Source organism: Schistocerca americana, chromosome 7, assembly GCF_021461395.2.
Source record: "Schistocerca americana isolate TAMUIC-IGC-003095 chromosome 7, iqSchAmer2.1, whole genome shotgun sequence".
Lineage (NCBI taxonomy): Eukaryota > Metazoa > Arthropoda > Insecta > Orthoptera > Acrididae > Schistocerca > Schistocerca americana.
The window spans coordinates 300,968,328-300,984,743 of NC_060125.1; the positions used below are offsets into that span (position 1 = coordinate 300,968,328).

The 16,416-nt window shown below is 38.3% G+C and overlaps 1 protein-coding gene across 1 annotated transcript in view; it reads right to left on the reverse strand.

Annotated features, from left to right (window-relative positions):
- The window catches only part of LOC124622892 (teneurin-m), a 119,166-nt gene that overhangs the window by 12,426 nt on the left and 90,324 nt on the right, over positions 1 to 16,416 (reverse strand). Inside the window, exons 16-22 of the mRNA XM_047148682.1 lie at positions 15,178 to 15,413; positions 9,098 to 9,270; positions 7,339 to 7,588; positions 5,167 to 5,402; positions 4,934 to 5,091; positions 2,615 to 3,656; positions 197 to 632 (exon numbers count right to left, since the gene is read on the reverse strand). Coding sequence (XP_047004638.1) covers positions 197 to 632; positions 2,615 to 3,656; positions 4,934 to 5,091; positions 5,167 to 5,402; positions 7,339 to 7,588; positions 9,098 to 9,270; positions 15,178 to 15,413 — 2,531 coding nt within the window. The remainder of the gene's footprint in view (positions 1 to 196; positions 633 to 2,614; positions 3,657 to 4,933; positions 5,092 to 5,166; positions 5,403 to 7,338; positions 7,589 to 9,097; positions 9,271 to 15,177; positions 15,414 to 16,416) is intronic.

The following is a 16,416-nucleotide window of genomic DNA, read 5'->3' on the forward strand; positions in this document are numbered from 1 at the left end:
CCCTATATTTCACAAATGTAGATAATTTTCAGAAGTGATGTGCAACCACTGATTCTGTTTCCTATTATACTCATACTGAGCTGGTGTCTGAAATGACCTCTTGTTGGTAGAATACTATACACATTTAACATTGAGGAAAGAATTCATACTCAACATAGGGAACATGCACAGTAAATGTTAAATTTATTGCACTAACCTGGAACCCCATTTAACAGGGCGTGCAGTACGATCATAAGTGACATTCAGCAGTTCTACACGATCATCCATGAAAACAGCAACAGTGCCAGTTTCACGATCGTATTCCATTGTTAACAGGTTCTCTCCATTGACTCTCAGTTTGCGTCCAACCTGCACTACTGATTTACCACCACTACCGCTTCCACCACTACTTCCAGCTCTCTTTCCACTGCCTGATGCACGTCTCATAAAATATCTCCATTCAAAACGGTTTGCCAGGTCTCCACCAACCTCTGTTCTCTGGCGTGCGGGAACAGGAAAACTTTCACCGAGAACCGGATCAATGTCAGATAATACTGGGTATGGCACTGTGTCTGTGGCTACAGCATGGGACCATGGTGTTGTGCTGGCGACGCTACCATCTGCTAGTACCAGGATTCGATGTTCTGCATCACCTAAAAAAAGTGTGACAATTGTTAATCTTTTCAGAAATATAAATGAATCAGTGACTTGTTCAAATGCCTTGTATAAATTTTTTCATGATATTTTAAGTAATACAATGTAGAATAACATAGATTGTCCCACACTGTAATACTGTTCCTTAAGGAATTATGCAGATAGTTAAGGCAGGCAAAAACTAAATTGTAATGTAGGACTGGAAGTCAATAGTAGGAAAAGGAAGAGAAGGATAAATCGTTAGAGAACATGGACTGGAAGAAAGGAATGGAACAGGAAGCCACGTGGTAGAATTCTGCACAGAGCATTATCTAATCATTATTAATGCTTGGTTTTAAAATTATGAAAAAAGGTTGCACATGAAAGAAACCTGTAGACATAGGAAGGTTTCAAATAGATTATATAATGGTAAGACAAATATTCTGGAACCATATTCTAAACTGCATAACGTTTGGGAAGTGGACTTCTGAGATGTAAGATAATACTGGGTATGGCACTGTCTCTGTGGCTCTGTTCTCTGGTGTGTAGGAACAGGAAAGCTTTCACCGAGAACAGGATCAATGTCAGATAATACTGGGTATGGCACTGTGTCTGTGGCTACAGCAGGGGACCATGGTGTTGTACTGGTGACACTGCCATCTGCTAGCACCAGGCTTCGATGTTCTGCGCCACATGAGAAAAGTGTGACACGAAATGCAAAGCAGGAATGTATAGATGAGAAATGTAAGGATGTAGAAACACACATAATTAGGGGAAAGATAGATGCCACCTACAGGGAAATTAGGAAGACCTTTGGAGAAAACAGAAGTGGCAGCATCGCTTGATAGATGCCACCTACAGGGAAATTAGGAAGACCTTTGGAGAAAACAGAAGTGGCAGCATCGCTATGAACTGCTGATGAAAACTGAAGAAACTGCAAAAATGTGGAAAATTAAGGAGATGGGACCTGGATAAGTTGAAAGTACCAGAGGTTGTTGAGAGTTTTAAAGTAAGCAGTAGGTACTGATTGGCTGAAACAGAGTAAAGTAACATACTAGAGTACATGTGGGTAGCCTTGGTAGTTGAAATAGTGAAGGCAGCAGAGGATCAAATCAGGAAAAAGACAAAAGCCAGTAAAAATCCATGGAAAATGCATGAGATATTGAATCTAAGTGACAAAAGAAGAAAATATAAAAAATGCGGCATGTGAACCAATACAAGGGATTATAATAGTCTAAAATATTAGATAGACATGAAGCGCAAAGCAGGAATGGATAGATGAGAAATGTAAGGATGCAGAAACAACATAATTAGGGGAAAGATAGATGCCACCTACAGGAAAATTAGAAAGACCTTAGGAGAAAACAGAAGTGGCAGCATGAAAATTAAGAGCTCAGATCGCAAACCATTATTAAGAAAAGAAGGAAATGCTGAAAGGTGGAAGGAATATGCTGAAGAGCTGTACAGAAGGAAATAAACTTGAAGAAAATATTACAGAAAGGGAAGAGGAAGTAGATGAAGATCAACTGGGAGCTGGAATACTGAAGGAATAATTTAACAGAGCACTGAAAGATGTAAGTTGAAAGAAGACCCCAGAAGACCCTGTGAGAATTATTGAAATTCTTGGGAGAGCTGCCATAACAGAACTATTCCACATGGTGTGCAAAATTATGAGAAATACAAAATATCCTCAGACTTCAAGAAAAATGTAAGAACTACAATTTCAATACAACAGGTGCTGAAAGGTTTGAATATTAACATGCCATCATTTTAATAAGTCATTGTTATATATTGAAATAAATTATTTACATAAGAATAGAAAAAGTTAGTAGAAGCTGATCTCAGGCATAGATTTTTTTATACTATTTATATTAAGTAATCTAGATGATTTTATTCAGAAAATATTTGCAGTATTGTGGACTCATACAGTAAATTAATTTCCTTTATTAGTATGCTATTCTTTAAAACATAACAATTCAAAATCCATGCAAAAATTACTTACCAACTTTTGTAACAACTGTTGACCCTTTTATTAACATTGAAACTGGTTTCCGGTTATTTTGTGTTACTTTCACTGTTGCTCCTTTCACACTGAGATCAAATGACAAACTAATAACTTTTCCTGTAGGAGTTATAGCTGAAGTTAGTCTTCCAAATTCATCATAGTTGTAAACATAACTCCGGCCAGTGCTATCAAGTTTAGTCTTAAGAAGACCTGTTGGTCCATGATAGTCAAAAGTAACATTATAGTTGTCTGGTGTGCTTAATTCATGGAGCATTTTCATGCGTGACATTCTCAATCTACACTTTTGGCCTTTAGTATTTTCAATAGAATTCACTTGACTTGAATAGTCTCTCAGGAGGAAGACCTTGTTTCCGGCAGCATCTGTCACTGTGCTAAGTTTCCCATTGCTTGTATTTACATTGTATGTAAACAAATAACTTGTTTCTCCTGTGAGAATGTTGCGGGTTGCGATATGCTGACCGAAGCGATTGAACACATAAATCTCTTGAGTGTCAGGAGAATATATCTCATATTCTCTTGAGACACTGGCATCTGGGATACTTGCTGTCACTGAACGAATCCTGTAGTTTGCTTGATCACATATGTGCAATATTCCATCGGGAGTAACTGCGACAGAAGAAATTGTATTGAACTTCGAAGTGGATGCGAGGAAATGATCTTCCTCAAAACAATCACAGCCTCTATCTAGGCAATTGCATTTTGATTCTGCTCCAGCATAATGAGAAATTTTTCCATCTGTACCGATGATTCGCACCCTGTTTATTCGTTGAGAATCACTCTCAGCAACATAAAGGTCTCCAGATGGTCCAAATGCTATACTCTGGGGCATTACCAAGGTTGCATGTGTAGCAAGTTCAGTGTCATAGCCACCTGCTGGAGAGGGACAATGCAATGGGCGACCAGCTACAACTTTCACTCGGCCATCTGGAGCCAACTGAAGGATCATATGGTCATCAATGATGTGAAGAGAATTGTCAAGAGGATTGATTGCAAGCTCTGTGGGCCAACGAAGATGAACCTAGACACAAAAAACAAAAAAGAGGTAAGTACATAATAAACACAAAATATGGTTAGAGCATCTATTAATGCTTATTGTTTGAAATGTTGGTTTCAGGAGAAGAAAGACAGAGACATGAATGTGGACGTGTACTGCGAACATAAATGGATAGCTAGCTAAAGAGAGAGAGAGAGAGAGAGAGAGAGAGAGAGAGAGAGATAATACCATTGTTGTTTATCAGTATTTAATTATTATATACTCTCATACGGCACCTAATTGATAGTCTCACTTACCTTAGAAATGTTCAGAATGTAACCGTATGTACAAATTAATTTGTGATGTGAATGTAAAAATGACTTGTTCCATATCAATACAATCTGTCGTGCAGAATGATGCATAGAACATGTAACTAACTAACAGAAACTGTTACCTTAATTTAGCATGGTAATAATATATGACTTTCATCTACATCCACATCTACATGAATACTCAGCAAATCACACTGAAGTACCTGGCAGAAGGTTCACTGAACCACCTTCACAATAATTCTCTGTTATTCCACCCTTGATCAGTATGTGGAAAAAAACGAACACCTGTATCTGTCTGTGTGAGCTCCGACTCCCTTTATTTTATTATGATGATGATTTCTCCCATGTAGGTTGGGATCAAGAAAATATTTTTGCATTTTAAGGAGAAAGTTGGTGATTGAAATGTCATAAGATCCCTCCGCAATGAGAAATACCTTTGTTTTAATGATGTCCACCCAAAATCTTGTATCATATTCATAACACAGGTTTTACTGTTGCATCAGAACAAAACTAAGCAACATTAGGAATAATGAAAGTGAGATATGTATTTTCCATTTACAAATTTACATTATATATGTTGATGCATAACTAGAGGGCCATAATCTGCAACTTCAAGCTTGCATATATTCCATCTTAATTCAGTAATGCACTAATTTTATCTTCTCTAAGCATGTGCACCTTCATATAGCACAATAACAAATAATGTTAGTTTTAAAATGTAATTTTTACCTTGGCTTGGTTAGATGAAAGTTGTTTTAGCTGCTTGGTGAAGTGAATATAAAACCCCGTTTGTCTGTTCTTCATTCTCTCCTTGAAACTCCCCCCCCCCTCCATACCTCTGTCTGTGAGAGACTGGTAAACTGTATGCATAACGTGTGTGCACTATACCTCAATTTTAGTCCAGTGCACTGTATCACAATTTCATTACATGTTAGTTATTCCTTATCTGGTGAAATATTCCCAACACAGTATAATACAAAGTCAACAAACCTCTTCCACATTTAATGTCCCTTCGCAGGGAATTGGTTTCCAGTGGGACTTATGCATGTGATCACCAATGACTGTTGTCACAATTCCATCCCTGTCAACCATCCTGATATTGGTTCCATCAGCAAAGTATAGAACATTGTCAGCTGATACAGCAACACCTGTTTATAAATGACTTGATTTAGTAAACAAATCTTCCAATATCATGTGGAATAGTGTAAATGGATTGTACATACCTTTTGGGTATGCCAGCTTTGCATCACGTGCCAGAGCGCCATCACCACAGTGTGCCTCGTCTCCCGGAAGACATCTTTCCCCTGAACCAACTGCTGTTTCCCAGTTATGCTCTGGATCTGAGTAATCATCAACACTCCTCACACGTATGATCTGGTGAGATTCAGGGTCTGATATGTATAGAACGTTGTCTAGTGGACTCAGAGCTAAGTGATAGCGGTAAGACACCCTCGTGGCACTGAAAATAAATCAGAAATGTTTCCTTAGATATTTAAATTACTTCTGAAGGAGAAATTAGGAATCTCTGGGTGCAGCTTTAATAAGGTAGCTACGGATTTCTAATGAACATTCACAAGCTTATTTCTGAGTATTATATCCTTCTGCTATGAACTGAATTTCAAGCTAAGGGTTTCACATGTGCCCAAGCCTGAACTGCATTATCATTAAATGTACAGCTGTTTTCCTCTTTGAGTCTCCAAAGACAGTTTTTTAAAAAGGTTGCCAATAATGCCACTAACTGTTTTTGCAGATTAATGGATCAATCATGTGTTCAGAATTCCAATATGATCTATTAAAGCCATGGCTGTAAACAAATGCGTCATTTTATAGCGCTTGATGTGAAAAACAATTATATGCGTGGATAGCTGAGCACATTAAAGCACATTCCTCCGGGTCATGAGGAGCTGTGCCAGCCCCATATCAAATCTGCCTAATGGATTAATTATATGGGCTGGTGTACAGGCCAGCCTGGATGTGGTTTTTAGTAGTTTTTCCACATCCACTCACGTGAATACTTGGCTGGTTCCATTCCAGCTACACGACGTGCAAGCAGAAGGGATCCATAGATTCTTAGCCTTAACATGCCTTTTGGAGCAGCAACCAACCCCTCTGTAACAATATTCTCTATAAAGGTATAGTTCTACATTGGGGAACTACCACACCAATTCCGAATCTGGCACTGGCCAGATATAGGGCACTGGTTTGGATTGTTGGATAGATGGATGGATGAACAACAAATATGCATTTTTACAATTTGTGTCAAGTTGAAACTTATTACATTAACATGTGGCAAAACTTCTGGAAGGCAATAAACAAATTTTGGAAGACTTTTTTGCTGGACTGATTTTAGCTATCCCAGTCGGACATTGATTCTCTGGTCTTGTCAGTTGTTTTACAGGAACGTCCTCTGGAAATCTGCTGTTCTGAATCCGAATTTAGTCGTCAGGGTGGTGGTTTCTCTTTAATTCAATATGGGAGATTTGGTATGTTTTCTTCCCCTGTCTAATATTTCTTCTTCTTCCTTGTTGCTCAAAAAAGCACTCCATCATTTTTAAAAACAAGGTAAAACCCAAGCTCATTTTCAGAATGACTGAGCTTGTACATGGGAGCAAAAATCGATTTTGAAGGAGCAAATCTGTCAACTAAAACCACATTTTCAAACTCAGTATTGGAGGGTTTACATAAGTAATCAGAAACAAAATGATGACACTGATTTATGGATACTGGCTTTGGGAGTACTCGTCTACTGCATCAGCACTCAAACCATAAGACCTATCATCTGCAGTGAAAGCTCTTCCAGTTGTCCCACCTGAGTATACCTTGCTCCATCCTGTTACTTTTAAATGTCACAGAGACCCTAGCATGGTGCTGAGAGCTTCAATACTGTTACAGCCTCAGACAGTTTTTCTTTTGGCTATGCATATGATATGTTGATCACTTATAGGAAGTTAAAATTGCGCACTAGGCAAGGACTTGAAATTGACTTTCACAAGGTACCCAAATTATTCATAATCTCTTAGAGATACTTTTTTTGTGTTATTTAGTAATCACTGTCTTCACAACCTCTTTTGGAACTGGCTTTGTACTCTAAAAGTAGGTATGCCACATAGTGAGTCATCTATAAAAGTATGTATCATTGTTAGGGGAGGAAAAAAACAAACTGCTGACATGCTTTTATAATATAGTTTCAAACTGGATGTTCTGGGAGACTGAAAATTGAAGCAAGAAAAATCTCTATAATTAGTAATAATATTTTGTTATTCTGGGAAAACAAACAAACACACACACACACACACACACACACACACACACACACACAGAGAGAGAGAGAGAGAGAGAGAGAGAGAGAGAGAGAGTTAATTTGTTTCTATAGTCTGAGCAGAAAGAATACTCACTTGAGTCGAACAAGTGTTCTGACAGTTCCATCAACCAATATTCGCCTCACCAAATTAAAATCACCGACAAATATTGATCCATCAGCTGCAGCAGCAAGCGCAACAGGAGCTAAAAGCCTTTGCTTAGATGCTTGGCCGTCACAGTCAAAACAGTCAAGGGGCCGCTGGTGCCCATCTCCCATTGTCGTCAGTATCACACGTGGCTTATGTTTTAAATAAATGTTGGATCCATCTCCCTTCTGCAGTATGCCTATAAAATTATGCATTCAAATGATGTTCATACATCTGCTTGTTCTAGCATGAGATTTGGTCACATACACACACTTTTAATCTACAGTTCCATGAAAATTAAGGCAAGTCTTTAGGCAACTGAAAGTGAATTGACGTACTGAACAAAACTACATAAACATGTACCACACTGTGAAACAATTATAAATTGCTACTCTACTTGCTTTGTGTGAAAAGTTAAAAATAATTAAAGCCACTGGTATGATTCACAACGTATGCTACAAAAGACAACAGTTGTGTTTCTGCCAATTTATAAGAGTACATAAATATTTTGCTGGAATTATGGCTTGTTCTGAGAAATTCTGTTCCTTAGTTGGAAACAAATTAAAAAATAGAATTTTATGAATAATGGGAACTTTTACAGCATGTAGATGACATGCCAAGTGAATAATTTAGTGTGTTGAGGATCAAATGACTCTATGATAAAAACATTTTATAAATTGTCCAAGATACCAGAAATTTGTCTCAGTCACAAAAAGATACACAATCTTAGTGTATTTTATGTGGTGGATCTTACTAACTAAACAAAACACCCAAAACACCTTTTTTCACAGAAGTGACACATTTAGTTAATACATTATACAGTTTTTCAATAAGAACCCACAGGAGACTCAGTTGAAACTGGACCTTCTGTATGGAAACACATATGTGCTACATATGGGCTGGATTTTCCTTTGTGCAGCACAGGTTACTGTGGAAGTCAAACTAAGTTAGACAGAGTATTTTACTTACTGCAGTGAAAGGAAATGGAAAATTTAATGCTGTGGATGATACATGAAGCAAATTGCTAAATGTAATGCTTCCAGACATGGTATTTCCTTTAAACAATTTCCTGAGGCACAAAAAATCCCATTGATTTCATAGTAGAAATGGCAACAAGGATACAGAGTTTCAGATAGAACATACCATTCAAATGGCAGGTAAATTACCAACAATTTTGTTAATAAATCAGAGATAGGTGATGTGTTCAGTGATGCAATCAGTCAAAGGATGTAGGAAAAAAGAGAGTATTATTTTTTGAAAGTTTATTAGGTATGTTTGAATTTATTTTTGATTGTTCTATAGGGTAGTATTCATGACAGTATTATTAAAGAGAGATAAAAAGTGACTAGGATTTAGAGATGGCTGTCATTATTCCATTGTAGCTCTTTAATACAAAGCATATTGATCTCAGTTTCCTGAAAAGATCAGAGGCTGAAATTTTACATATGGAATTTCATAAATTTCCTACTAGTGAGATTAAATGATGTGAGCTCTATTCTTTGAATCATTCTTGTGTATTGGATCAATTTTCACACATGTTGCATTGTAATTCATTACAGTCTGATCCTTAAATAAAGTGTTTATATATTTTTCAGTAGGTTCTTTGATTATTTTGAAAGATGAGCACATACATGTTAGCAGTGATTCTTACTGATCAATATTTAAGTCGTTTGCAGTGTTTGCTACAACACACAAAGTATTATCTTACCTTCATGGAAATTATATCTATGGTGGATATCAAGATTCCAGCCTCCAACCTCTGATATGCTCATATCATGACCACTGAGCTTTGTTGTTTGCACATCCCAAATTATATCTTTGCAATCACTATATTCATACCCAACTTTAACCATTGCAGTTGTGACTCCATAAACACGTTGCCTGAAAAGTATAAGAAAAATATTACCTACCATTTAAATTTTACTTTTTGCATTTGACGAAACATTTTTTATGCTCCGACAAATTGTAAAATGGATGTTGCAACAAGACACAGTGACAGTGACACAACTTTAGGAATATTCAGTCTTTTTAAATGTTTATAAATATGTTCATCGCAATATAAAACAAAAGAGAAGTAAAGTTTTAAAATTAATATGCTTTATTAAGAAGATGATGAATATCTTCCATCAAGGGAAGGTCCAAGAGAATCTATTGCACAAAATAAGAGGTTATTTTTCTTTTCTACTGGAATACTGATAAAAGTGGTGAAATAGCCAAGAAAAATAAAGTAAACATTGTATCTTGAACTGTATATGTGGAATTGTACACATCATCATCATCATTGGTCATGCATCATGCGCTTCTGTTGCCGTCATACTGCCGACACCCATCCAGAACTTTACCTCGATAACCAAGTATTTGATGGAGACTTACTGCTTTTTGGGACTGGTCTTCGATGCCCACCTATAACCTGGCTTCCCCATCTTCGTCAGCTTAAGCACAAGTGCTGGCAGCTTCTTAACATTATTCAATGCTTGAGTCACACCGCCTGGGGTGCTGATCGTCCTACACTGTTACAGCTGTACAAAGCCCTCGTACAGTCCTGTACTGACTATGGGAGTCTGGTGTATGGTTCAGTATTGCTCTCTGCACTCTGTCTGCTGAACCCTATTCACCACTGTGGAGTTCAGCTCACGATGGGAGCTTTCCGAATGAGCCCAGTGAATAGCCTCTTCGTGGAAGCTGACATTTTTCCATTGTGGCTCCAGTGGCATTCATAGTTCACCTCGTCATCCAAATTACTGTCTCCTTTTCCCTAATATGGTGATCCATCTCCCGCAATAGCAGCCCAGAATGGGGAATCCCCTTGCTGTCTGCGTCTGGTCACTTCTTAGTGAACTAGACACTTTCCCTCTACCACCTCTCCTGCGGGTCCACTTAGGTACACCTCTGTTGTCCATGCCTTGGCCACTGCTTCATCTGGACCTATCGCAAGACCCAAAAGGCTCAGGCCCTCCGCTGGCAATTTTTCTCTTCTTGGCAAGTTCCAGGGCTCAGAAATAGTCTGCACTGATGGAACAGTAGTTGACAGTCTTGATGCTTTGCTTACACTCACGTTGGACATACTGAACAGTGTTCCTTGCCTGATGGCTGCAGTGTTTTCACTGAAGAGTTGGTAGCCATCTATTGTGTAGCATACAAGCTCTGGACCAGTGCTTCCCTCGACAGCCTTTGGTAATGACTATCCAGAAGCCCGGTTATGCCCTCGGCAATGGTGGACATTCAGTGGCCTTCATTTGGATCCCAGGACATGTTGGGATACTGGGCAATGAACTTGCTGACAGGCTGGCCAAAGAGGCTACCGGTAAACCAACTCTGGAGATCGGTCTGCCAGACTGATTTCTGATTGGTCTTCTGCCACAAAGTTTTTGTGATTTGGGATACTGAATGGCGCACCCTCAGTACACCAAGACACAACAAATGTGTGGCAGTCATCCATGCAAACCACTCGCAGGGACTCTGTTGTCCATTGCAGGTTCTGCATCGGCCATATCTGGCTAACTCATGGTCACCTCATCTGTCGCAAGGACCCACCTTGGTGTCACTGTGGCTCCCGTATGACTGTCGTCCATATCTTGTTGGACTGCCCAATTTTAGCTGCTCTGCAGCAGACTTTTAACCTTCCCAGCACCATACCTACAGTGTTGGGCAACAGTGCTTCAATGGCTGATTTAGTTCTACATTTTATTCATGAGGGTTTTTTTTTTTTTATCATACAATCTAAGGTTGGGCATCAGGCCTTCTCTCCCAGGCCTCCATCCTTCCTCCATTTTACATCTTCATCACTCTTTCTATGTATTTTGTTTGCTTTGGTGTTTCTCTTCTTCTAGGCATGTTGCATGGTGGCTGGCTCATCCTTTTCTATTCTTGCAATCAGCCAGCCCAGGCGATCTGCTGTATGATTTTAAAACATTCCTCCATTTTTCCGTTTAATGTATGTTTCCTCCTTTTGGTTTGCTTCTTTTGTTTTCTCTTTCAGTGTGATTCCATGTTAGTTTTACACCCTTTTACATTCCCTAACTCCTTTTTGGAGTTGTTCTACATGAAAGTTGTTTGGATGAGGAAAAAGGGACTGATGACCTTGTAGTTTGGTCCGTTTATACCCCAAACTAATCAAGCATCACGCAGTCAACCAACAACACTGACAGACGTAGGAGAAAGATTCGCTGCAGTGATGACAATACTTGCAGTTTGCATTTTGTATGAATCATTTGTGGTGGAAATGAGTCTGTGTAGACAAATTATATTGTGTAGAATATTAAAAAAGTATACTAATAAAGTACCCTGTCTAACCTCTACCAGAGATGATACAAACCAGTGTCTTGAATATATAGACCGCTCTTCACTAAATTTACACAAATCAGCCAGGGCACTATGACCACCTACCCAATAGCCAGTATGTCAACCTTTGGCAAGGATATCAGCGGCAATGTGTCATGGCATGGAATCAGTGAAGTTAGGGCAGGTCACTGGAGGGAGTTTGTACCACATCTGGACACACACGTCACCTAATTCTTTTAAATTCCGGGGAGGGGGGACAATGAGCTCTGAGACCATGTTCAATCACACCCCAAACATGTTCGATTGGGTTCAGATCTGGCGAGTTGAGGGACCTGCACATCAACTGGAACTTGTCACTGTGTTTTGCGAACCGCTCCATCACACTACTGGCCTTGTGACATGGCGCATTATCTTTTTGAAAACTGTCACTGTTGTCAGGTAACATGATCATTATGAAGGGGTATATGAAGTGTGTGACCATTGTATGATACTCCTTGGCCACCATGGTTCTTGCATGAGCTCCACTGGACCCATGGATGCTCACGCGAATGTTCCCTAGAGCATAATGGAGCCACCGCCAGCTGTTCTCCTGTCCCACATTTAAGGTGTCTAGGAGCTGTTTCCCTGGAAGACAACAGATTTGCGCCCTCCCATCAGCATGATGAAGAAGGTATCAGGATTCAGAAGACCATGCAACACTCTGCCACTGTGCCAACGTTCAGTGTGGATGGTCATGTGCCCATTTTAGTCATAGTTGCCAATGTCATGGTGTTAACATTGGCATATGCATGGGTCACTGGCTGCGGAGGCACATTGTTAGGAGTGTTCGGTACACTCTGTGTTCAGACACACTTGTACTGTTTCCAGCATGTCTGATGTTAGTTCCATCATAGTTTGCCACCTGTCCTGTTTTACAAGTCAGCCCAGCCTACGTTGTACGACATCTGCAATGAAGGGTGACCACCCAACCCCACGATGTATAAATGTGGTTTCACTTGGGTTTCACCATGTGTTGAAGACATTCACCACAGCATCCCTTGAACACCCAACAAGTCATGCAGTTTCTGAAATTCTTGTGATGAGCCTCCGGGCCATCACAATCTGCCCTTGGTGAAACTCAAATAGATCCCACACATTTTTCATTCTACACACGGACAGCATGTTCACTGATACTAAATGCACTGTGTATGTGTCTGGCTAGTAGTCATTCATCACCAGGTGATGCTGCTATTGCTTGGATGGGTTTATATTGATAGTAGGTTGGTGGTCATAATGTTCTGGCTGATCTGTGTATGTTCTCTAAATCAGAAGCCAAAATGTAACTTATATTGGATGAAAACCTTGAAAAATAAAAATATGAATGACATGGAATGACTGATGTATGACTCAAACACAAGTTTGGCACAATATGTAAAAGTCTTAATAGCTGCAGCTGCCCTAGTTCCACTCTGAATATTTCAAGAGATACCGTGCAATCTGACTGCTGTAGAGTTTGCAATGTAATAGGAATTTTAAGTATCCAACAGGCTAAATTTAATTCCACATGAATTACTATGAGTAAGTACTACTCCCCACAAATACTCGAGGTGGACGACTTTGTACTTTATCTGCAATATGTTAAGCCATATTTGTTTTGATTTTTAACTGCCTCTTCAAATCAGGGTAATTATTATTTTTTCCCCCTTTGAGTCACATTTCAGGGGTGCGGCTTGCATTTGAGATTGGTTTACATTTGGGTAAATACGGTAAATAATTAATGAAAGCACTCCAATTAAGACCAAATTTGAACACAAAACCCCTTTAACAGCCCAAGGGGTGGAAGGAGCACTCAAGGAGCTGAAAAATTACAAGGTATGTGAAGAAGACTAAGTATTTCACAGTATGTGTGATATATCACTGACACAGTTTGGACCTCACTCCACTTGGCTACATCAAAAATTTACATAACCGACAAAAAATTCCCAAAACATTTGACCATGGCTATAATCCATAAGAGCAGTCCAGATAACTGCAAAGATGTATCTCATTTGGACTAAACATGCAAGATTTGCTTTAAAATTCTACATGGTAGGATTACATGTTATTTGAGTTAGAATTAGACATATTACAGGAGAAGCTACACAGAACAAATTATCACTTTACAATTAATCTTGGTGTATTGAAGGAAACAAAACAAGCCTTTTGCAATAACCTTTGCAGATTTTATGAAAGCATATAATATATAACTGTGTCCATGTGTCTCCAATTCTGAAAATCTTAAAAAATTTTGAACTGTACCCAAAATTATACAAACTAATAGAACCCACTTTAATGGACAAACATTCCAGTGTCAATTTCAGAGGAGATTTACAGAACCATTACTCATAAAAACAGACATGAGTCTGGGAGACTGCTTGTTACCAATCTTCTTCAACTGTGTGTTGGAATATATTATGAGAAAACGGCACAGGTTGACCTGAAAAGCATCAAAATTGGATGACCCAAAGAAAACATAAAAATAAATCATTTGAGATTTTCTGACAACCTAGCTGTCCTAACCAACAACACTTAGGAAGCCCTCAACATTAAATCAAAAAATTACTGTAACTGACCCACCACCCATAAAAAAATTACAATAGAAAAACAGGGAACTAAAACCACAGACAAATTTAAATTCTTTGGAGAAATCATACCATAACATATTACCTTAATGTGAAACCTTTGTGGCAAAACAGAATAAACAAACTTACTAAAACACAACACATCACCAATTAATACACACAATAAAGAAAACCTCTCAATAGGTACAAAATTAAAACACTACAAAATAGTTACACCACCAGAAATAACATATGCAAGTGAAATCACTTTCAAAACTACTAACATTGCAGAAACAAAGACAGAAAAAAGAATAGCCAGAGCATGCATAAACAGAAAAGACTAGAAGGATTACAGAATTCAAGGCAGGTATGAAGGAACTACAAATTACAATGGAAAATTTAAAAAATTAAATAGTTAAAATTTAAAAAATTCAAAGACAAATAAACCAGATAATGAATAAAAGTCAACAAACATACAAAATTTCCTTTCAGATTAAAACTGTTTGCTGGACTGAGACTTGAACTTGGGACCTTTGTCTTTCGCAGGCAAGTGCTCTACCATCTGAGCTACCCAAGCACGACTCACAACCCGCCCTCACAGCTTTAATTCTGCCAGTACCTCATCTCCTACCTTCCAAACTTCACAGAAGCTCCCTGCAGACCTTGCAAAACTAGCACTCCTGGAAGAAAGGATATTGCGGAGACATGACTTAGTCACAGCCTGGGGGATGTTTCCAGAATGAAATTTCCACTCTGCAGTGTTTAATTTGCCAGGAGGTTTCACAAACATACAGTCAGGAAGGTGATTTCAGAGGCAGACAGATAGTTGAGAGCTGAGATAACGAAAAGGGCCATGCCAACAGAAAACTGAAAAAAAGCTTTTCATAAAATTACTCAAAATAATAACAATAAAAATAATTCTGTTTACCTGTAAACATTTAATCTGTTCCATGCATAAGTAAATTTGATTACGGGATCTGCTTCAAATGTTTTTTCAAAAAGTATGCCTTCAATGGTGATTCGCAAGTGAATCAGTTTCAAAGATGAAGGTATAGTTTCTGGTGTAAGCTGCAACTGTATTGTTGAAAGATAACCAGCAGCTCTTGAACTGTGGTATACTAAATTAAGACCAGTACCGGGTATCTGGAGGCTTTCTTGTACAACCTGAAAAGTGAGAAGCAGTGTCTGTTAGGACTAAACTTTAAAGGTTTGTTTTTTCTTTGATGATGTCTTCAGGTTTCAAGCAATGATTCCTTGTAAGAAAATATACTCCAGAATGTATTTATGCGAGAACAAATATAAGCCTACATACAATAACCTGGATACTAAGTGAGTAACAGCTATGAGAAATAACAACAAATGGGCAAATGCAAATTCCACTGGTGATGTTATTGGTTGTCAAAGTACATCGTTTACTGAAAATATTTTGTCTAGTTAACATTAACTCTTCTCTCGGCTTGAACCAAGTAGTATGCCTTCATTAGGTGGTACAAACATTTATAAGTATTATTATTCCACTGACAACAATTAAACGAGCCTGTTTATGACCTATTAAAATGCCAGCTTTTCATCTATGCAAAATACTTGACCAGTAGGCACTTTTCATTTGAATACAGTATGTAGCATTTATTTATTTATATTCAATAAGTAATAATATTCTGGAAAAATGATGGTTAACAACTGATGTGTTGAAAAGAGAATTATATGTTCACTAGCAATGTGAATTGTTTTCAAGTTCCAAAACACTGATTTTCCTTTGCCTCATGGAGACATAATAGAAACAGAGAAGGTGATACAGTGCAAACTTAATGAGGGAATGGAGACTACTCTGACTAAAGTGACTGTGGTCTTATGAAAGTTTTTATAACCAATTACATGTGGATATATTTTGTTATTTGAATCTGTGTACACAAAGAGCAATAAAGTAACACCTGGTAATATTTAGCACAGATTACATGATTCACATATACATGTGACAGCAACTTTCCATCCCAGGTCAGATTTAGGTAATGTAATGTTAGGAGAAACATGAACTTTTGTAAGAGCCCACAGTAAATAAAGGCACTATTGCCTTTTTCTGAAGAGTACAAACATAACATATCAGTTAAAATTTTAGCACAATAAGGGATATGTCATCGCAGTGATGTAATAAGATGTATTCGCCAAG